We start from the raw sequence: 24,187 nt of genomic DNA, 5'->3' as shown, positions 1-24,187 counted from the left end.
TAAGGTATGTAAAATGCCTTTTTGAGATGATTTCCTCAGTCTTCTACTAATGCTCTGGGACCCAGGTTGAATGGCACAATGCAAAACTGAAAAGAAATGTAAAATGTTTTCAGATTTCAAGTAAATGTTAAGTAAATCTATAGATAAAAGTGAAGTCCAGCATTCAGGTCTCCATTATAATTTACCTTTTTGAGAGAGAGTAGACTTTTTGGGGGGTGTTTCTCTGTTGTACTTCTTCAATAAGTACATGTAATAACATACAGTTTTCATGCAGAACTTGGCCTCTGCCATGTCAGAGAGCAGATGAGTAAAGTTGATTTCTGAGTTTATCAGTGACACTAATGAACTGCTTACTGCAGGAGTCACTCATTTCTTGGATGCCTGGTGTCTACAGAAGTGGTCTGCCTGATAAAAACTAAATTTGTGCAAGAACTTTGTGTTCTAAGAGCAGGAAAAAAGGGTAAGCATGCCCATTCAAGCAGGGGTAAATACAGTGTGGATCTTAAAGCTTTTGTCTTTTCTCCTTGTTGCTCACTGTGTTACATGCAATTTTGATGCTGATAATTTATCAGTACTTATTTTAAGCTACTTATTTGAAACCCCCAATGCTGAAAAGAAGGAGCAGCAGCCTCTCACCACACCCAGATGTGTTTTGCTTCTACTTTTTGCAGTTTATCTGTGCTCACTAGTCTGGAAAACGCTGAGAGAAAAATGGATCTATATTCTCCAAAGCCATCTACCAAAGAGCAAAAACTTTCTTCCTGATTATACATCATAGGTTGGCTTTTAAAGAGGTAGAGAAAGGTGATCCAAATCAAGTCATCTAGCAACATCAGGCTCTAGTGAGCTGATGCAGGAGCATGCAAAGGGCCTTCCTTTGGTGACACATTGCTCTTTCTCAGACTCCTTTCCCTGGGCAATGCAGAGCCAAATAGAATTAAACCCCAGGTGTTACTCAGTAAGGAATTGTTGGTTTGAGACATGACTCTGCAGGTGACATTTTGTATTTGTAAAGTCTGAATAATAGATCCTTAGGCATATATTCCAATTTGGATTTTAATGCGTGCAGTTGAGATAATTTGAAATGAGTTCATCTCAGTAGTGTCATTAATTTCCCAAATCAATGTAGCTTAAGCTGAGATAACACTTTATGATGACATTGGAATAAAAAAAAGACGCCTTTACATGTTCAAGAGCTTATTTTCACAAGGTGTTATTAGCTTAGAATCTTCTCATTGTCCTAATTTTTTGAGGCCATCAATCCAACAAACACAGAGGAATTTGCTCAGAGGAATTCAAAATCAAAATAAGATTTTGAACCACATTGTAGTTAAATTTGCATTAATTTTTAAGAGACAAGGTATTTTTTATTTCTCCTGAGAAGCGGTAAAGTCTGCAGAGCAAAGCATATTAGCAGAAGTACATCTTTTATAAATGTTGACCTGTCTTTTGAGATCTTCAATCTGAAATCCCATAGATTTGTAGAATGTTTTAGGTTGGAAGGGAAACAACCAAAAGATCATCTTAAACATCATTAAGTCCCAAGCATCCTGTCACAGGTGACACTTTCCACTAGACCAGGTTGGTCAGAGCCCCATCCAGCTTGACCTTGGACAGTTCCAGGGATGGAGCATCCACTGGTTCTCTGGTAAACTTCTCCATTTTCACCACCCACACAGCAAAAAATTTCTTCCTACTGTCTGATCTAAGTACTGGTAGAATTTATTAGTGGGGTAAATTAGAAAGGGAGTTTATAAACACAATACAATTGCTTTTGGCTGAAAAAAAATTGAATTTTGTTGGAGGGAGATTATTTTTGGGATTTTGTTAGATGATTTTTTTTTTCCAATAGTACAGGTACCTTTTGAGTTGGGATGCCTTGTTGAATATAAACCACTACTTCTGTAATAGTAGTAATGTTTTGCATTATGTAATGTGCTACATTAAAATGCAGGGCAGGAGGAGGAGTAACAGGACGAGTGACTAATGTCTCAAGGAGAACAGGATTATTCACAAAGCTAGAAGTACCAGTCTTCTTACAGCCAGAAGCTTAGAACTTTTACTCAATTGGAATAAGTATTCAGATCTTTTTGTGAAATTCAGAGCAAGTTCTGCAAGCAAGGTATTTTAGTAGAATATCTTCTCAAGTGGCATTTTTAGAGAGATTTTTCAAAAGCAATCTAATAATCCACTCACTCTTGATTTAAGAGTCAATCTGTAGGCTATGAAACAGCTCCCTTAAGCTTCTCATATTTTTGTTAATCCAGCTAACTGTTAATACAAAATACTGCAGGAAAGCCTGGATCATCCGGCTGGTTGTGTTATAGGTCAGCTCTTTGTGCAGCTTCAGTTTACAACCTTTATCTTCATAATGGAGAAATGTGTGGTCTTATTTCAAAATATTAATGGGCAAAAAAAGGATATCTGATGGAAAACATTAACCTGTGTTAACACACACTGTTGGATTGGCAGCATGCTTTTCCATGATTTTTCTTGCACTCCTAAAAACAAACAAAAAACTTGGTTCAAGCTGAGCTGTTCTTGTTTGTTTATTTTCATGATTGGTTATTTATTGTAGTTTCTTGTGGCTGCCACCATTTTAACAAGTCATGAATTGTGCATAATATTGCTTGGAGGGAAAAGTGCAGAAGTCTGAGCATGGGTGGACTCCCATAACTCACATTTTTCTTTCATCTAAACTAACATAAGCCAAGTGCTAGTTATTTATAGATACCAAAATACTATGTGAATGTATATTCTATATTCCATAAGTTTTCACTTGTGTTACTATGGTTTTTTTCTCCTTGTTTACTATTTAGCTGTAGTTGAACAGCTGTTACGTATTTCTTCTTAAATACATGAATAGTTACTCGTTGAAACTCTTTTTCAATACATTTTGTTTAGCATGGAGAAAAGGAGGCTCAGAGGTGACCTTACCACACTCTATAACCACCTGAGAGGAGGTTGTAGCCAGTGGGGGTAGGTCTCTTCTGCCAGGTAACAAGTGATAGGATAAGAAGAAATCATGTCAAGTTATGCCAGTGGGAATTTGGAATGAATATTAAGAAATTGTTTACTGAAAGACACTGGAACAGGCTGCCCAGGGAAGTGGTGGAGTCACCATCCCTGGAGCTGCTTACCAGATGTGGCTCTTGGGGACATGGTTTAGTGGTGGGCTTTGCAGCCAGTCATAATGATTTTATGACTATTCAAAGCCCACAGGCTGATAATCATGCCAGAGTATTGACATATTAATTTCAATAGATGAAAGAAATCTTGCCTTATTTGTGCAAATCTCCTCAGCATGTGAAATTTATTGTTCTGTTTGGAGAGAGGGAAAAATATCAGAAAGAAAAATCAATATTGTACTAAGCTTGTTACAGTTCTGTCTGTGGCTAGTCTTAAAAATATAGTAAGCTATGTATTAATATCCTGCTTTCTACTTATGTGTTGGAAAGGTGTGTCCTAATTAAATATGAAGCAGGGAGAGTATCTTCATTTAAAATAGTTTTCGTTTTTCAGAGTTCAGCCTAGACATAATTGAAGTTTCCAGGGAAATTGTTGAAGTCCCTTTTTGTATTTACTAGTTGCCTTAATATTTATTGGCCAGAAGGGCTGTTTTTATTTCCTGTGTGGAAGGCTATTGCTTGGTTTGTACTCTACCCATAAAAATACAGAACTAAATCCATTGCTTGCCTCTGGAAACTGAAATAGAGGAAGGGGCTTGTAGAATTTAATAAAATTTATCTTAATAAAGGTACTATGTACACATCATATTCTCTCAGTAAGTTTTTTTATTTGTATTTTTTTTTATTTCCCAGTTCATAAAGGGATGATGTGATCCACGTTTGGGATACCTTGAGGCTGGGCTCAGGGACATGAGAAGTTTTTACCTGTTAAGGATCCTGTTAAGGCTCTGTCTCTTTTCTTCCCTCCTGCTGTTACCATGATGTATCAGGTTTTCAAAGTGTTTTCTGACAGTAAAATGTTCCCATTAAGATATAAATAAGAAAACAAGTACTGAAATAAGCTACCACCATAATGTGGCTGTGTTAAAGGAATGAAATGAAACAAAACAAAATTAGTAATGACATTGGAAAATATTTTTTTGCAGATAAAGGTGTAATTTTACTTGTTTCAGAGGATTCTTCTCCCCTTTTTTTTTTATAGATGATCTGTGTAAAGCATTTATCACTTGAGCAAGTTTACTTTTTTTAAAGAAAAAAAAAACCCACAAAGGAATGAAAAATCATTACTGAGAAATTTCATATGTCCAATTCAAAATGGCTTTGTGCAAGTAATTTCTAATGGTTTCTTGTCTGTGTTTTGTGTTTTGCTTTTGTCATTTTGAATTTCCATACAGCATTGCTGGAGGGGGAGAGGAGAAATCATCGTAGTGTTTGTGCATATTTGGCTTTCCTCAAACAGTTGTAACAACACTTTTCAGACATAGAAGAAGGTTTGGGCTTTTTTTTTTTTTGAGATCAAAGTTTACTTTTCCCTTGGCAAGGAGGTTTTGTCTTCAAGGCACAAAAAGCATTATATGCAGTATATTTTCATCTTGGCCCCTAAAAAAGCTGCATATCTTCTTTGTGTACAGTGCAATGACAGCATGAAGTGTAGTACTTCAAATGCATTCATATTTCAGTGAATTGAAACACTGGTTTTGGAAATAATATTTTTTAAAACTGAATGCATGCATACAGAATTAATTCCAGCAGTTATGTGAAACTTTGGGGTAGGGAAAGGAGCAATTCATATGAACATATGTTTTTACAAAAAACTTGATCAAGGGAAAAGTTAGAAGTGGCTACCTAAATGAGATTGTTTTTATTACTTTGTACACTAGTTCATAGATATTTATTTCAAACTGAAACACAACTTTTATTTCAACTGAAAAACAAATTCAAATTTTATCATGATTTAAGCAGGATAATGTAATCTGGGAATAGTTTCTGCTCCGATTCTCTTTTATCAGTATAAATTTATTTTCTGTCCATTAACTTTAGAGGAAAAAAATCTAAAATTATTAGCTAGTCATGTCTTGAAGGGCTTACAGCTTTGTTATGCCTTTAGCTGTTTCAGGTCTTGGTGCTAATTTAAATGTGTTTTGAGTGTAGGATGAATACTGTCATGTTTGCCTCTGTGTATATAGCAAATTGTTGAATTTCAAAGCCAGGAGGGTTAACTGTCCTCTGCAAATAAAGAGGCATGAGATAGTGGAATGAACAGAGAGGATGCCTCATGTTGAATCTGTTTTTCTTAGAAGTTAAATCTCAAAGGTTTACAGTTCTAGACCATTCTTTTACAACTATTTACTTGTTTTCTAACCTCTTTTGAACAAAGTTATTTGAAAAAAAAATCTTGTGTGAAGACAGATAACCAGTGTGACTTCATGAACCTTCCATTCTCATGGGAATTACTCTGGGCAAAGGTTAGCATTCTTGTCTATAAAGACATTTGTTCAGAGTCATCCCTTCCTCAGTTGCCACCAGAACACATCATCCAGAATTCAGCTTTTCCTCCCACCTGCACCACAGAGACAGGAAAAGCACTGGATCACTTTCCAATGATATACCCCATGTTAGATTTCTTAATGTATGGGTTGATACGTGTCTGGAGTTACCTATGGAATGTGCCCATCATCAGGAAATGGAGTGTATTAGTGGAGTTTAGATTTCCCAGCAATTTGAAAAATTTTCTGTACTAAACCCTGAAAATTGTAAGACCAAATAAAAAATTGGCAGAAGCTCTGCCTGATGATACTCTGAGTACCTCTTAAAATCTCTTTATCATATGACCTGTTATTAGGGAGCAAATGTCCATAATCTTTCCTCTAGTCTTTCTGGCTGTGGTGAGGATGATTACCTGAAGGAAGGAGAGTGGAATCGTGCCACTTAAGTCAGGGCATACAATATGGTTCTTCTGATGCCTCTTAAAGCTGATTTTTAAGGCATGTCCTCTTCAGAAGTACAAGGGAAGGAGATTGTGAAGGAGTAACTAAACATGCAAAAAGGGCTTTTTTGGCTGCAACTGCTTTTTGAAAGGCTGTGATTACAGTCTAGTTTTTTTTCTGTATTATATTTTAAATTTCAACAAACAACTCCTCTCTCAATATCATGAGATTTATTTTTTCCTGTCTCCTTACATAACAGAAACAACAATGACAAGAAACAAACAACAACAAAAGGAAATAACAACAAAACAAAAAAAAGATTAACACCTTCCTGGATAACTGCTGTTTCTCTAGATTTTGATGACTATTTTAAAATTCACTTGCTGCTTGCAGCGAAGGTGCCATCAATATCAATTCCTTAAAGTCCCTTTTTTATAGGAGCAGTGGTTTTGCTTCAGCTTTCAAAACTGTTGTCTGCTATCTAAATTTTTTTCCCTCTTTTTTATTTTATTTTTTTTTCCTTTTTTCCCACTTCTCAGTTGTGCTGACACTGGTTAATGTATAGGTGAGTCAATAATATTCTTTCCATTGTGAACCCAGCCCATTTGGCCATCAGGATACTTGTAAGGGTCTGCCCCAGCCTGCACTGTAGTTGTAGTCTCCACATGCCCACTCACACTGGAAGACCAGCAATTATTCTGGTATAACTAATTCTAGATTAGTATTAGGAGGTGATGTTCTTCAGAGACTGGTTCTTAATTACAGCCTTTCTTTATCCTCTTCTGGTCTTGTAAACAGTTGTAAAAGAATTTTAATAATATCTGAGCATTATATTGCTATGATATTTTATTTTTTCTTTTTGTTCTTATTCTCTGAGATATGACTAAAGATGGCTCAAGGATCAGGTTTAAGATGCTTAAAAAACAAATTTTGTGGCACTTCCTTTCATATAAAATGTGCATGCATAACGTCCACATGAAGTAGCTGCAAATCTATGCTGCATTTTAAAATCTGATGCAGTGAGCATTCCAAGAATAAGTATTTTTGTGGAAGCAGCACATCTCAATGATTCTAAATGAATCTTTATTTTTAACATTCTTCAGGTGTAGTCTGATAGACTCATTGTATATTGCAAAAAGTTCAGAATATCTTTTGAAAACTGCATGGGATTTGCTCCTTAGTCTATCTAGTAAGAGGGAGAGGGAAGACCAGGGCAATTGGTGCCTTGAACAGGTCAGAATTACATCAGAGGTTTCTCTCATGAATTTACCCCTTCTGTTCACCTTCATTAATAGATCTCATTTACAGGCAAGGCATTTCAATTTAAACCATGCATTTTCTGTTCAGGAACAGTTGACTTTAATATGCAGACTCACAATCGTAAGTAGTTTAAATGATTATCAGGCAAATGAGACTCATTTTAAAACCTGCCCTTTTTGTAGCATGACAAAATATCAGAGACCTTTACTCCTGATCTCTAACTGTTCTTTCTGAAAAAAAACTTGAAAACTTCAATACCCGTTTCCACAAAGAAAACAAAACCAAAACAACAAACAAAAACTCCACCAACAATGCAAATATTCTTGCCTTAGACATCCTTGTTATGATTGACTCTAAAGAGCAGAAATCTTGCAACAGATAATGCTGTCACCATAAAAATACTATGCTAGGATTTTTGAAATGTGCTAAAACCAATAAACATGACTTAGAAAAATTGCTTTCAAGAGTCTGGTTAGTCTTACATAAACTACTTTTCATCTTTCATTTTTTTATGTAAGAGTATCTTAAAAAAAGATAAAAAATCCCCCACAAAACAAAACCAAAAAAAGCCTCAAATTGTGAAGCTAACAATGCACAAGTTGAAAGGGGGGGAACAAAAGACTCTAAAACAATGAATGCAAAAGGGACATTCTGCTGATGTACACATAAATTAGGTTTATACCAACATAAATATTTTCCATCCACTGAGGATACTGCTTTTGCAACACATAGCAAAGCAGCAGTTTTTTTCTTTCAGTGTATTTCAAAGCTAATTTTCTTCCCAGATAAAGAGTCAAATTATTGTGAGCGGAAAAATCAGGGAATTATTTCCACTTGATAGAGTTTAAACTGGTTATGGTACTTGATTAATCTCTTTATTTACTAATAAGTAAAAGGCAAATGAATCATAATGTAAATGTACTGCTTAATTTGGCATAGGCCTAATGAGAATTTGTAACAATTGAGGCTTCCTCTTTTCTCCTCAGGTTCCACAAAATATTCACATTTTGACAAGGTTTTTGGCAGACTTGTAATTCCCTATCTTAAATAGTTAATTTTTACTTCAGGTGTTGTGATTCTTCTCTAACCATTCTTCTTTAATATGTCTGAACTCCTGTTAGATGTTTATTTGAGCAGTCCCATGTTTTACCTTGAATTATTAGCTAAAAATTCCTTCCAAAACCCAGCAATCATACTGTGATGGAAATGCCAAGAAGCAAAGTGTAATGCTGTGTTATGTTGTGTTCCCTACGGGGGTTGGTGGTTTTGGTTTGTCTTTAAATAGGGCTAGAAAACACCAAACCAACATTTGTACTGGCTGCTCCATGTAGCTATCATCACTCTTTCCCAGGATAATATCTTATGAAGAGTTACTTTTACAGCTCTTGCCGTGTATTGATTTCACAAAAGGCTTTAGTATGAGCATTTGAAAGTAGCAGGATAAGAAGATTGGTTTTACTTGTTGCCCACACTCAAAGTTCTTTCTCTACACGTTCAATTCTTTTTGTGAGTCTCCCTATAACATTTACTTTAATAACTGTAGAAAAAATGATTATTTAGCTGTTATGTCTTCTCTGAGGACTATTTTAAACTATTAATGAAGTGACTCTCAAAATGTGGATTTTGTATTTATATTTTTCCCAGCATGGTTGAGTTTTACAGATGGCTCATATTTCATTCATCCCACAGCAGTAGCCCTGAAGCCAAAGGAATAGTTGGCCAATCTTTTCCAGTGTCAGTCCTTGGCATTTTTTTTCATCTGTTATGTAATAAAACCCAAACCAACACCAAAAATCCCACACAAAACCAAATTGCAAAGAAAAAATCCTAAAGCCTTAACTTGATATGACCTTGAATCCTCAGTGCATGATTATTTAGCATCAGTCTCGTAGATTCTTTTGCTGTGAGGTAGAAGTAAAATAAAAATTTGAATGTCTTCCTGCTAAGTAGTGAAATTGAAGTAATTATAGAAAGAAAATGCACTGCTGAGCAGTGGGAAGGCTGGATTTTGCCAGGGCTGTGCTTTTTTATCAGCTCACTAAAGCAAGTGTATTTCTTGAAACACATTGTTGGAGGACACTCTGTAAGAGAAACCTGACTTTAAATTCCTCACAGCTCTTTTTCTTTAGGAAGACGTTTTGTATTGTGAGACATTGCTAATACACAATTCTGGATCACAATATTTGCTTTTCTCCTTATTGATGGATTTGGGTTTACTGACCAAGCACTACACACATTATGCTGTCAAACTCCATAATAATTGAACAATTGGAAAATATATCTGTATATTCCCAATCTTAATTCTATCTTCCAATTAAATACTGTTCAGAAAATAATGGTCAAAAACCTCTTTGATGCATGTTGCCATGATGTTTAATTGCTGAACTGGGACCTGAAAGAAATTCAGTGTAAAAAGTTTATCTAATATGATGTGTGGCTAATTTCAGAATAATTTCACTATTTTTTTAACTTTTCAGTGTGGTAAAATTCTCTGCTAACATTGAAGATTTTCTGCATGAGAATTCTATAAGTTGATATTAAAATTTGAACCCCTTTCTTTCTATAAACTCCTGAGAGTAGAATATTGAATTTTACTCTCCATGATGGTTTCTGAATATGCTTTTTGTTTTGTCCAAGGACAACTAATTCTTAAGCAAATATCCTTATATATCTAAAGTATAACTGCAGTTTGGTGTTAGCTCCACCTAAGAGTTCAGCTGTTGTGTAGTATTGTGCATGGAAACAAATACACTTATTGATTCCTTTTTTTTTTTTTATTTTTAATATTATGTTTATTTATATTTGTGTATATGCAACTACATAGCAGGAGACATTACAGGAACAGGTTGCTTTGAAACAGTGCTGAGTCCTACAAACAAAACACAGCTTGTACCTTCCAAATTCACAAATCACTTATGTAACTTTCAGAAAACAAATAACTCCATTTCCTTGCCTGAACTGAAGCATAACTGTTATGTGAACATAGAAATAGCATTGATTTGTTTTCTGCATCAGAGGAGCCTTAACATTGGCAGCCACAGCCTTGAGACTGAGCTCATCAAGGGTCTCTGCACTCCTTAAGAGCTGCAGCAGTGCCCAGGTACCACTTCAGGTGCTATTTGGAGTTTTCCATTTCTTTGAAGAAAAAGTAGTGTAGCAGTATGATGCTGTGCCTTTTCAAAGATTTTTACAGTAATTACATAATTCTGGTTTTGAAAATACCTTAGTAAGTGCCCAGGTTCACTGGAAACAACGGCAGATGAGAGGTGTTTTAAGATTGTGGGGATCTTGAGGAGGATTTTTATAGAGCAAATGTTTTTAGGAAGTTTATAAAGACATTCTCAGCATGGCAGGGTTGAACCAGTCTCAGGTGGAGGGCAGGAGGCAGGTGTCAGAAAGAAGCTTTAATCTCAAAGCAGTGATATGGGAGTCTGGGAAGAATCTTGGGAATGTACTCCTTCGAGGACATTAGGTAAGAAGAGGTTTAGAGGTACAACCAGAAGTATACCCTGCTAGCTGATTTGTACTGTTTCAGGAAAACCAGGGCTTCTCACAATGCACCTTCTGTTTTGATTACTGACATCTATTTTAGAAAGCCTTTTTCCCCCTCTACTTTGTTTAAAGTTTATTCCAAATGTTTATTTCAAATTTTCTCATTTTGTGCTGTTAACAAATGCACAGCTATTGAAGTAATTAGATTTGTTCCTGTAACAAGAGCAGGATAATACTGAACTTTCATTTTTGATTTATTTTAACTTTTCTATGCATCAAATATGTAAGTGGTCTTTTTCTTCTGTTTACACTTTTATTTCTAAATTCTTTATATGATCTTTTAAAATGAATTAACGAAATTCTTACTGAAAGTAATAAGTTTGTTGGATATCCCAGGGCAAATGGACTGACACCTTTCTTGGACCTCTTTCTGTTCCTTGTCCTAAATTCACTTTGTAAGCTCATTAACCTGTCAGTTATGGTACTGGTTAATAATTGGCAGTGCAACAAACTGAATGATCCAGCTAGAACTTCTCTGACTGCATCTTTTGTTAAAAAAAATTATTAATACAGATTTGTATTTTCTTGTTAGATTTGAGGGGGTTTTGTCTGTTTTGTTGTGGGGCTTTTTTAACCTTTGCAATGTGTTCTGCAATATTTCTGTTCTTAAATATTTTAGGAAGCTCTTGGAAGTGGTTGACTAAATAATGTATACTGTGCCATGTTCACCTAGAGCCTGGTGGAAATGTCACAGTATCAAAGTCAGTCTCTTGTTTTTACCAGGATGCAGCTAGTAGGAAACAGCAAAATGGGAACTGTTTCAGTGTAGAAGCACCACAAAGAATTTAATTGCTACTTTATTGTTTTAAATACTGTATGAGGGCATTGAGTAAGTTGTAAGTCAGAAATATATTATTCTACACTGGGAAAGGAGGGCTAAAATGTAAACGTTCAGGCCTGAAAATTTCTAAGATGAATAAAATAATTATCCTCTCAAGATCCCTTCTAGCCTAAGTAACTCCTCATGATACTCTTTTTTGTTTTCTTTTCTGTTAGTCTGAACTGCAGAAACTCTTGCTCTGCTCAGTGAACATTCAGGGGAAAACTTTAATCTGCCCTTAGGAACTGAATACTGTTGTCAGTGAGGCCACTGATATTTTAGTCAACACTCCTTTGCTAGAACACTGCAAATAAGTAAATGAAGGAATAATTCGTTCCAGATAAATGTGGGGTTTTTTCTGTATAAATACAGTTCTGCTAAATACCAGCATATGGGCATAACCATTTTATGATCTACTTCTGTTGGAAAATGAAGTAAATCATAGTAAGCAATGCTATGGCCTGTTTACTATGCCTGTGCCTGGTTGTTCCTCTGTGTAAGAAATCTTCTCAGCCATCCAGCCCTTCCTAACAGAGGTGCAGACTTGGTGCTTCTGAGGAGAATTCTTTATTTGTTGTTATTTGGTTTGGGTTTTCTTTTTCTGTAACTTACCTGGCAAAAGAGAGATCTGGGTTTGAAATACGAGAACTGAACAGTGCCATTTAGTATGGTTGGAATTTTTGTTGGAACAATTGGAATATTATCTCCTCTAAGAACCTGGAACTATTTTATCAGTGTTATAAAAGTCTGTGGTACAATTGCTCCCAACTGTTAAACATCAGTAAGAAATGAGTGAAGACAGAGCAAGCCTTGATGGGAAGTGGGAATGGGAGAGAAACAGCAGGAACTGTATCCCTGTACGAAGAATTGTGTGTCTGTGTGATTTAGGGCAAACATTTTAAAGACTCAGTGCTTTCCCATGGCTTGGATACATTGGAGGCATCCTTGTGTTCCTCGTGACTTTATGATCCCAGAGGAGACAAATTCTTTGATCCTTTAATATGCCCTTATCTCATGCTAGAGATTTCTTCTATCTGTGTTTTATGGAGAAGCTAAAATATAATTGTTAGCCTGAATTGATTTTGTAGTCTTTTCTGATCCAATATGTCATTAAATATCAGTGCTAGAGGATTAAAAAAATATGAAGGTCCTCATCTAACCTAGGTGTTTCAGGAGTCCATTTGGAATTTCACTTTATTTTATATTTGCATGGATTTCAGGACTACAGGAATGCTTGCAATGAGGCTCATTCTCATCATTCAGAGGCAGTATAGTGTTTATTGTTCGGGATTGGTAGTAATGACTGTTAAGAAGATTTGCTACAAATATGAGTAAATACAGAGTATCAGAATTACTTAACACACAAGAGCTTTACAACTAGGAAAAATGAAGATTCACTGTTTGAAGTGTTTATTGTTTGAAATAATGATATTTATAATGATATGCTATTTAGATCTGATTTACATTGATTCTATTTATAGCCAGCAAATTGTTGCACTGTCATCATTGTTCACAAAGGTAGTGATGTTAAATTCAAAGCAGTTACAACTCCTGGATGACTTTATTATCTGGTTTCAGTAAATCGATGTAACTACACATACCTTGATAGATGTATTTAAATGTAGAACTGTTGGAATTTTGTCCCAAAGTGTCCAGTCTTCAGCTCATCAGCTTTAAATAGGATCATCTTGTCATGTTTTAGATCATTTAAAACCTTGTTTAGCCTTATACACCTAATAAAACTTCTTACCTTTGATGTATAAAATAAACTACTTGTTTTAATTGCTTCTAAGTATTTAGTGCCATACTTAATTCAAAATGAAAATAACTCCTAACAACATCTCTTGAAACTGCCTGCTCCATCTTTTAAATATCTCTTCAGTTCTGCTTAGGCTTATTCTTTGAGAGAGAATTGCCACTGAAGATGTCTAAAGAAGGGAGATCAAGAAAATTTTATTGACCTCTGCAGTTCAACTTTAAAAGAACCAGTGACAGCCTAACTTTTTTTGTGGTGTAAATGCATTTCTAGCCTCATAAACAAGGGTGGCATAAATTTTCATTATGGTAGTAGAAAGTTAATTTATTTGTTGGAATTGTGGTCTTGAAATCCTGTACATAATAAAGTTGTCCAGTGTGTGCAATATGCAGGAAATAGCAAACTTCAATTAATTCCTAGATAAAATTAGCATGCATTGCACTTCAAGGATTTGTCTTTGTTTTGTTTCTCTAATCAAAATTTCAGTTAATTTCAGCTTTGTTCTCTGCCTCCCCCACATTAGTTCCATTGTCTTGATTTGCATCATTTGTGGCAGCTGGTGTCTTTTCAATCTGTAGTTTAGACCTTTACATCAAACAGTAAATTAATTAGAGGAAAAGAAATCCCAGTTGTACTTCTTGATAATTGTGGAAGCCTCTGAGCATAGAAGTGAATGTTGCTGAAGCTTTTCAGAGATGAGAAGTGTAAGATGGAGGCAGATGATGCTTCACCTTTAGTGAACCAATAGCTGTCTCTAGAAGTAGGAGTTGGTCACTTACATGTGCCTTTCCTTTCCTAGTCATTCTCTGTCATTTGTTACGAAGTTAAACTAGAAAAAAATAGCAATTTTAAAAAATAGCATTAGATGTAGGGTTTTTTACAGGATGCATGTCCTTATTGCATCATAAGATGCAGATGAATCCTAAATGTTACTTTATTCTCTCTTTACCACATCTGAAAAACATAACCAAAACTACTTGAATTCATTCTGTTACAATTTGTGAACTGATTTTCTTCCTATAAAGAGAAATCAAGTGACCCTTTTACAGTCAAGCAACTAGCAAAATGGCTCAGAAGATTCTCATAGATACAGTCTGTCAAGGTACATGCAGAGTTTAGACCTTGGTTTGTGTTTTTGGCAACAGTAAGTATCTTAGTGTTTTGTCAAATTGCTGCACTGTGCTAAATTCCTTTTTTTTTACTTAACAGCCATTAGAAATAGTTAGGAAATTAAGACTGATTTTAGCATTTTGCTGCACTTACATTGTTCCCTTTAAAAAGCCAAGACAACAAAACAGCTTTGGAACACATTAGTTACTGTGGTGGGGAAATAGGCAAAGCAAGTGGAGGTGAGGGAGGTGTTCCACATTACAAACCTGAAGGAAGTCTGCTTAACTTACAGTGAAATAATCTATGGAAATGATGGGCTAGTGCAGTCTAATTTATTTGTTATCTTCTATTGATTGCTTATTTCCCCCATTTTTGTTTCTTTCTTGAGCAAATGCATAAGATTTCCTTGCCTATCAGTTCAAGATGTGTGTCATCTCTGACTTTCTGATGTTTTTTGCTGTCTTTAGCTGAACTATCTCATGTAGTTCATCTTTTCAATAGTGTGCAGATCACAAAAGAAGGTAATACCTTGCCTAGCTCTGCAGAGAATATTGAATTTGGTTAGATACAGTGTCTGTTTTGTAGCAATATCTTTCCTCATTTTCCAAACCGTATTGTTAGCACAGTTTAAGAGCTCAGTCCAGCATTTTTCCAAGGTCATTTTGAACATCCTGCTGTGATTCTGATTCTTTTATATTTGTCTCCAGTTTTGAGCTGAATATGAAATTTAGTGGTTTAGCTTTTGAATAGGAAATTTAATTTACAACTTGTCAGTTTGTTTACAAAGCTGATACCACTCTGAAGGATTCTCCTAAATATATATGAGGTTTCTCTCTTTTGTCCTCTGTTCATTTCTTTGTTCCTGTGAAGCAGGGAATTACAGAAATCATTTCACAAATCAAAGTTCATAGTTATCCCTGCTGCCTGTATCCTCCTGGCTCTCTAGGCAGTGCAGGCTGGATGGGAGGGCAGGTGAGTGGTGGATGGACATGCAGGGTATCCAGCCAGGAATCTCTTGCCTTCCCTTGGCATCCTTGCTCTTTGTCAGCCCACAAAGCTTGAGTTCATAGACAAAACTTGAGTAACAGTTTGTGGAAATCTGAGGATCCTTTTACTATTGTTTTTTTGTTTGCTTGTTTTAGTAGAAAACCTCTTATATTTCATCATATTTCTTTCTATACATATTTCCAGGTACACATTTTTCTGTCTGTTTTATGGTGAGTGGGTTTTGTGTAATCTCTGAAATGTTTGTCATGAATCAGCTATCATGGGCTTTGAAACAAGTGTTTAACTTGCAAGGTACTTGATACCCTTTAATCCTGTGTCAAATAGTCCAAAATGACAGAGAGTCTGCAGGAAAGCAGGTTATAGCATGAGTGAGAATTATTAAATTAATTTGGAGTTGTCTCCAACTGTAATAATGACACAATATATAAACCAAGAAAACTTTGGATACAGTAAAATCACTTAAAATAGTGAGTCCCACATGAGGTCTTGTTTTGAATCTTTAGCTCTGATAGTTGAGATTTGCTTTGGAGATTCTACATAATAGAAGCTGAACTTTTTGTTGACTAAATGTCAACCTTCCTTTTTTTTGAATGTGATCCAAGTTCGAATAAACCTATTCTCTGTCTTCAAGAGAAGTCTGCTCAGTAGATTTTTTGGGCTGGATAATCTGGGTGAGACTGGCAGACTTGTGAAGCTTCTGCTATAGAAAACCAAACTGAGATATGATGGCACTTACATACACAAAAATATTTGGGAAATTTTTAAGCATGGCGTGATAACATGGAGTTCATAATTTGTCACTTTATATTTCCCCTGGAGTCCACAGATATTTTATTCTTGTAGCTGTAATGGCCAAACAACCCTGCTAACACAAATGGAAGTTCTGAGAGACGTATTAATAAATGAGAGACATAATAGTAAAATGACCGGTTTATATATGGAAGCGGATTCTTTGGAATTTAAAACTTGTAGAAAGGAAATAAACATTAATATATTTTTTCTTTGGCAGGCTTAGTGTACTCTTAGCATGTGATTTCATGGATCCTTAATATTTTTAAATGCAGGTAATGAATTTGGACACCCAGAATGGCTTGACTTCCCCAGAATAGGGAATAATGAGAGCTACCACTATGCCAGAAGACAGTTTAATCTTACTGAGGATGATCTTCTTCGCTATAAATTCCTAAATGCCTTTGATAGAGATATGAATAAATTGGAGGAAAGATTTGGCTGGCTTGCATCTCCCCCGGTAAGCTGTATATAGAAAATGTTAACTTTTAGTCACCAGTTGGGTACACATGTAGAGTAACAACATTTCCAAATTTACATGCTGAAATTTCAAACAGCATTTTCTATGCGCCTCTGCATATATTTCATGTTGTAAAAACATGGCACTGAATTATCTTCCATGGATAATAGAGACCTGAAACCTCCTTTTAGCTTCATAACAAGGTCCTTTCCTATTATTTTTCCCTATTTTTACTGAGTATCTGTGGATTGGATAAAGCAAACTATAAAATAATCCGTAATCAAATCCAAGGAATGCTCTGAAAAAGTATAAGTTGTTCTGACATTACATTTTATAAAAATATTTACTCCATTTATGAGGAAAAACTTTCAGCAGAGTCTAATATAAGTTATAGTCTTCTACTCCTCAACCTGCTGCTTCTGCATTTCCATTTTTACACTAGTATCACACTGTAATTTTTATGAAAGAAAATAATTTTTTTCATTTCTCAGTGTTTAATTATTTCTTACTAGCCCACTTTAAAGAATTTTTTTTAATTGATGTCTAGATATTTATTAATGGCTTTACCAAGTAAAACAAAGGTGGTATGTGCAGCCATTTATTGTGGCTTATCAAAGCTGTTTCTCACACAGAATTCTAAAAAAACCAGAAAAAATATATTGAATGCTTCATTTTCTGAATTAATAATAATGTATATATGATGCAGATCGCCGTAACAAATAGGCTGAAGATTTAATTTGACAAAAATAATCCATTTTTTTACTAAAGGAAAGTGTGATGGAAAGACCATGTTATCAATCTTTGAGCAAGAATTTTTCAAGTTCTTTATGCTGAACAAGCTTCAACCTCTGAAATTTTACATTTCCTTGTGGAAAGAAAGCTACAGTTTAGTAATCAAAAACATTATATGACATTTCATAGGTAAACAATTTCAGTTTGCATGTTAATTCCTTTATTTCTGTTGCTGGAATATTTATTTACCTGTATTACTTCAAATGAGGTACAGAAGCAGTAAGATTTTTCTTGGTTTTGTTAATTCATTGTTAGAAATTAAATATTTTTAAAGTGTTGATTTTTTTTTCTTTCCCCCCTAGGCCTATGTGAGTGAAAAGCATGAATCCAATAAGGTCATAGCATTTGAAAGAGCAGGTCTTATTTTTATTTTTAATTTCCATCCATACCAAAGTTATGTGGACTACAGAGTGGGTATTGAAACTCCAGGAAAATATCCTTTTACTGTTCCATTTGTGGGGAAAAGTTTTAGAAATTGAAATCTGATTTTATGTCTTTTTTTCCTAATATGAATTCAACCTGTAGTTAAAAGGTAAGAAATCACTTGTTTGTCACCAGTATAATGTTGCTTTAATTTTTTGTGCACAGCAAAAAAAATAATCTATAACTTTGTCTTCTTCATAAGAGAGAATTTTGTAGAAAGCTAAAGTAAAAAAAAAAATGCAATTTGAAGACTTGTGAAGCTGTTTTTTGGGATTCTGTTGAGTAATGAAAATGGAAGTAACTCCCACTTAAATACATGACAGAAAACCACCACAGGGGGATGATGCTGCATGGAGTCACACAGGAAAGTGCCTTAGTGCAAACCTTCATCAGGGAGTTTGTATTTATACATCTCTAAAACTGAGTGGAGTGGGAATGTGCTCTTAGATCAGCTGAGCAGTAAATGATTACTTGAGTAATTGACTGGTTTTTTCATTTGTGTCCAAATTCTTAACGACTCCAAAAATTAATGCTGATTTTCTGGAGGAATTTTAGTTGCCCAAATTGAGTTTCTTTCAAGTCCTTTGACAAACACAGCCCAGTGACACTTGTTGCGTCAGTTTAAGGAGCTGCAGTTCCAGTTTTAGCCTACTCTTTATTTATCAGCCATTCAGGGTAATTCTGTGTTTCAGTGCTTTAGTTCCATCATGGAATTTCCTGTCATGAGCATCCCAGAGCTGCAAACAGCACTCTCTGGGATGGGGAGCTCACCAAAGAATGGAGGAGCTATTTCATATCTAGAGGAATGTCCTTATCTATTTTATTTAAATATTTGTGGTGTTTTAATGTTGACTAAGGTTTCTTCCTAACTCTTCTCCTGCAATTAGAACCACGAGTTTTGTGTATAGTTTTGTAATGGAACCTTTTAACCTAAGACTTCAATAAAGGATGTCCTACTATTAGGACGTATGGTAATGTGATGTTAAATCCTCAGAACAACTTCTCCACTTGAAAAGGAACTACTTATGATCCCTTTGAAACTTAGATGTGAAGAGGAAGTACCTACAAGCAAAAGTTTGTTGTTAGTCTGTTTGTTTCTTTTAATAAATTAGTGGATTTTTAATTTGATACCATTTGCTATTATAATCTGGAAGAGACAAATTGCTATACTATATTGATAAAATGGTTTTTAATTAAACATTTCTCTCAATTATATTGAGACTTGTGGGAAACAGGATGATCCTTTCAATACTTAGGTTTAAGTTTGTTTTTTGGAATGAATTAGACAAATTAGTGCATCTAATACTTGCCATTAAGTTTGTGTTTATTTAAGTGGGTGGCTTTGGTCTATCCTTTTTTTGTAACGATATATATCTCTAAGCTGGTTTTATATACAGCTTCTCAGATACGGTACCAGGTACAATGTTTCCTGCCTGGCCTGCATTTTTGTAGGCAGTTCTCCATTCTGAACTCACTGAAAATGTCATTCTTCTTTCAACTGTTTATAGGCCAACAACGCTCATTATACTTTTATAAGAGAGGATGTCGTCAGTAGACATTATATTCTGTGGGTGCCACCTGGTTTGGAAGGTGTTTCTGTGGACATTCAGCTAGTCAACCTTTGTATGAAAAATCATAATCAGTTTGTGGTCAATTTTTCCTTCCTTCTTATACTTCAGTCTTCTCTCTTGACTTATTTTCCTTGACACTGGGTTGTTCTGTTCTACAATTTGTTCCCCTAAGATGCTGTACCTTGGCATGAGGTATTCAAGGAACGAGACCTTAGTTTTATATGTGACCATGGGAGTCCATGAATGTTGAGCAGTATGAATTTCTGCTAGCTTATCTCTGTATTTTGACATTTCATGTTGTCATATACTGCTCAAGCAGAAAAAAAATGTAATGGGAAAGAGTGCTTTATTTATTTTACATTTTGCTATTTTTGCATAGTGTGTGTCATTACAGTCCCAGAGTGAATGAAGACCAGAGTGGCATGAATTTAGGGTTCATAAGCACATTCAGGTACTCATCTTTTCTCCCTGGTGACCAGTGAGGGGACCTGAGGGGATGGTATGAAGCTGTGTCAGGTTTAGGTTGGATATTAGGGAAAAGTTCTTTACCCAGGAGGTGGTTGGGCACTGGCACAGGATCCCCAAGGCAGTGGTCACAGCACACTAAACATGACAATCAGGAGCATTTGGACAGTGCTTTCAGGCAAATATAATCCTTGGGGCTGTCTTGTGCTGGACCAAGAGTTGGACTTGGATCCTAGTGGCTCTCTTCCAACTCAAGACATTCTATGATTTGTAGCCAGAGTTGTCCATAAGCAAAGAGCTAGATTCAGCCTGAGGAATCACAAATATTGTCACCAAAATGCTGCAAAAAATACACTTTTTTTTAAGAATCCCCACATTAATTCAGGCTCTCTGACATTTACAATGTGCACCCAGAGCTTCTAATGAGCAAGTAAGGTCATTTAAATGAGTCACTGGCGTGCGATGGCTGAAGGCAAAGACGCCGCTTTGAAGTGCTGCTGTGTAACTGTCCCTTCCCGGTAAAACTCTGGCACAGTGAGACAAAGGACTTAATTTAGGATCAGTCAAATGCTAAATTCCATCAAGGTAGTTGATACTTAAGGTTAATAGGTGTGAACAGGAAATACAGCATACTAATGTGGGAATGCCTCTTTGATCTGCATGGGAGAAGATGGAGGTTTGCAGTTTGAATCTGTGTAAGTATCAGAGTGCCATATCCTAGTGCCCAATCTTTTGAGTTGTTATGTGAAGGAAAAAGAAAAACATTCCTGTGCTTATGCTGGAATTTTACTTCATAAATTATGCTCTTTCAGAAGCCTTTTCATGAGAAAGGCAGCTTGAACTAACAAATTATTTCTGCCTAATTTGCTTCAGTTTTGAGGTAGATGAACAATCAACATCTAGGTCAGCTGTCTCTAGTTTTCTGATTGTAGATAAAACTTTGAATGTTAATGGAGAAACCATTCATAAGTTTCCAATTTTATGTTTTTAATACTTCCTAGGCCTTTCTGTGGAATAGTGCTTGGATTTCAAGGCCAGTCCGCAGTGAAAATTCAATATGGAAACCTTTTCTCTATTCAATGGGAATATGGTAAAAGGATGGAGAGGAAACAGGAAAGGGGCTTAAAGATTTCAGAAATTACTCCTTTTCCTGCCTTGAGATTCCACACTTGATTTTGTTTAATTATTTTTCATCAGTGTTGGAAGTCTCATTAAAATTAAGCTATATGTGTATATCCCTCCTGTTTTTAACTAACAAGATTTATTATCTCAGCTCAAAAGTAAATCTGCATTTTATGTTTATAATTACCAGCCAACACGAATTGACATATCTGTAAATTTGCTTGTGGTTTAAACAAAAATCATATTTGGCAGAAACCAAAAGGGACAGTACCCCCTCTCCCTCTCAGTACTTGTGCATGTGTTGTATTTTTAAATGGCTTCAACTGCCATTGAAATATCCTGAGCTGAGTTTTATCGGGCCAAGGTGTTTTACTTCATTACAAAATTTATCCAAATACTTTCCATATGCTTTTTGTCACATCTAGGTTGAATCCTTGGTCTTTGAAGTTAGCAGTGTGTGGAGAGGAGCAAAAGTGGTATCTTTGATCTTGAAATTGGCCATGCTAGTTTTTTCAGTGAAATTCAAGAATTATTAAAAGCAAAATGGCCTAACCTCTTAAGACTCTGGCACCCCCACAAGCACTGCTTGGTTTCTTTTACTAGCAGTAACTATTGGAATAAAATACAAATTATCCTATTTTATGATTTGCATTTGCTTTGCAAATGTGTCACTAAACGTGAAGATTAAATTTTAAAATTGTGTTAAAATATGTATTTCAAAACATTATAAAAGCATAGTAACTCAGTAATTAATGTGGTAGATAATGCATCAATTTTTCAATTTTCAGCTCTCTCTATACAAGGATTCATTGCTTTTGCTGCTCTCCTCCCTTGTAGTGGGTGGGAAATTTAGTTGGAGCACCAAACAGAAATCAGGCTTTCCTTTTTTTTTCCCAGTGAGACTACAGACTAGGATTTCCAACACTGTCACAGAAACAAAACAGATATCACTGCATAAAAAAATACTTCTATTATATACTTCATTAAAAAGCACATCTATTGTTTAATGTTTTTGTGAAAGTAATCTTCAGAAAACTAGATGCTTGTAAAATTCTGAAATGTGAAAACTTTTTTACGAGGCTTTAAGTTGGAAGGTAAATGCACATGTTCACCAAACTAGTTATTTTTCCCTGATCTGTAAAGATCTTAAAATTCTTTTGTGACCCCATTATTCAGGATCTGGTTAACAGTATTCATACAAAATGTGCTATATATGTGTGATGACATGGTGATACTAACTTCAGCACTGCTCTCTGGCAATACAGACATAATTTTATGGATTGTTTTTCAAACAGCATAACCATAACAATGGCATTTGCTGTAAATAGTTTTGAGGGAATCATTAAACATGTCAGGGCTTTTAACAACACTGATAACTTGTTACATTTAATGTATAGTTCAGATCACCAAAGCAAGGTGTGAAATGTTTGATGGAGGCATTCTCTTGCCATGCTAATAAAATTTGTAGTGGAATAATAGCAGACATTGCTGCTGAAAGGATACTGAAGAGAGAGTGACTGGATCTTGTAGTTTGTGGCTTTACCTGTTGTACGTGATGACAAATGAATGGTAATTTGATGGAGTTTATAAAAGAAAGGAAGGGAGAGGTGTGTGTGGTGTGCACATGAAAACCTTTGAGGACTAAAGCTGGTAAAGTATAATTTTCCAAACTATTTTAATAAGGAAAGATAATAAATATGAAGATTTTGCTGGAGAATATGGTTTCTTTGTGCACGTGCCCTGTAGAACAGGATCATTCTCTCATTTTGCTGCAAACACTTGTGGGGAAGGGATTAGCTACCATTTGTGATTTGGGAGCTAATTGGCATCTTTGCTGTTTTCCTTATGTACATTTACTTTTCTTCATTGCAATCTTCAAGACTGAAGTGTCTCAGAGTAAGTTTGTGGTTAATTCTGTGTGGTGACATGCTTCAGCCTTCCTTGTCACCAGAGATTTCAATCAGTAGGGCAGCTGCTTGGGAAATTTCCCACCTCATCTGATGGAGTTATGTAAAGAGACTTGAAAACAATTCTGTTTATACCACAATCCTTCAGGCTTGTTTTCAAAAGGTTGGCAAACACAAAAGCCTAAGAACAGTTTAAGAACACTTTTTTGAAGGAGTGTTGCTTTGCTCATCCCTAATCCTATTAAATACAGGCTGTAGGAAAGTAAGATTCTTCCATGGCATAGAATAGAGGAAACAGATTGTGGATTATAAAGCATTGTTATTTCCCTCTCTTTTTTGGGTTGTGGGGAGTGGATATATCTTTCTATTGTCACTTCAGGAGGGAAAAAGATGCTTTAATTATGTCCAATCAAGAAAATACAAGGTACTCAAATAATAATAAAAAAAAAATAAAAGTTATTTGTGATTGTCCCAAATAAGCAGATATTGACTTTTGAATATGACTTATCTCTTTATTTATTTATTTGTTTATTTCTCTTTATTATCTTTATTTATTTTATGATCTTTATTTATGTTTTCTGACTTTACCATTTCAACTTTATTTCATCTTTTATTTTTCTCTAAATCAGTTTGAATCCTTTTAAGTATCTACAGGTATTCCAACTCATTGCTACACTTTGTTAAATAATTCACCCCGTTTTAACAACTGCAGTCAGAATATTTGTATCTTAAAAAGCCTTCTCTTACAATATATTCTTTCTTTTGTTCCTCTCTGCTATAATAATTTTCCAGAAGAGACTCAGAGGAGTTGTGGGGTTCTCTTCTGTATAATTACATGTTTTCCTCATTGACACTTGTTCAGATTCTGGCAGACTGTAAAATATTGCTAAATACCAATTGATTTTGATGGTTACAATTACGTTACTTCTTAAATGCAATTCAAATGCATTGTTTTGTTTAGTGGTACATTTTTAGTCTAATTCATCACCTAAAGTGCTGTGTATATCTGCTGTAATGCTATAAACTTATCATTCGTGGCAGATTGCAGAAAAGACTGGGAGGTACTTGCTTTAACAGGAGTCACTGTGCTAAAATTAAATTTTCAGGGCAGAACTTCATATGACTTCTATATGTTCTGTATGTTTTTCCATTATTTTCTTAGATTTTGTTATAATTTTTGCTTTATGTTGAATATATCAGCATGCTTCCATTACTGCATTAGTTCCATTCCTAGTTTTTCTAGTTTTTTGGATTTT

The 24,187-nt window shown here is 35.2% G+C and overlaps 1 protein-coding gene across 3 annotated transcripts in view; it reads left to right on the top strand.

Moving 5' to 3' along the window:
* GBE1 (1,4-alpha-glucan branching enzyme 1) overlaps positions 1-24,187 on the top strand; it is a 103,658-nt gene that overhangs the window by 67,774 nt on the left and 11,697 nt on the right. For all 3 annotated transcript variants that reach the window (XM_033518528.1, XM_033518514.1, XM_033518517.1), the window contains exons 12-13: positions 16,467-16,651; positions 17,746-17,876. In XM_033518528.1, coding sequence (XP_033374419.1) covers positions 16,467-16,651; positions 17,746-17,876 — 316 coding nt within the window. The remainder of the gene's footprint in view (positions 1-16,466; positions 16,652-17,745; positions 17,877-24,187) is intronic.

This window comes from Parus major, chromosome 1 (genome assembly GCF_001522545.3).
Source record: "Parus major isolate Abel chromosome 1, Parus_major1.1, whole genome shotgun sequence".
NCBI classification, from domain to species: Eukaryota; Metazoa; Chordata; class Aves; order Passeriformes; family Paridae; genus Parus; species Parus major.
Note: the sequence above shows the minus strand (reverse complement) of the source record. Positions and strands in the feature narration are given on the sequence as shown.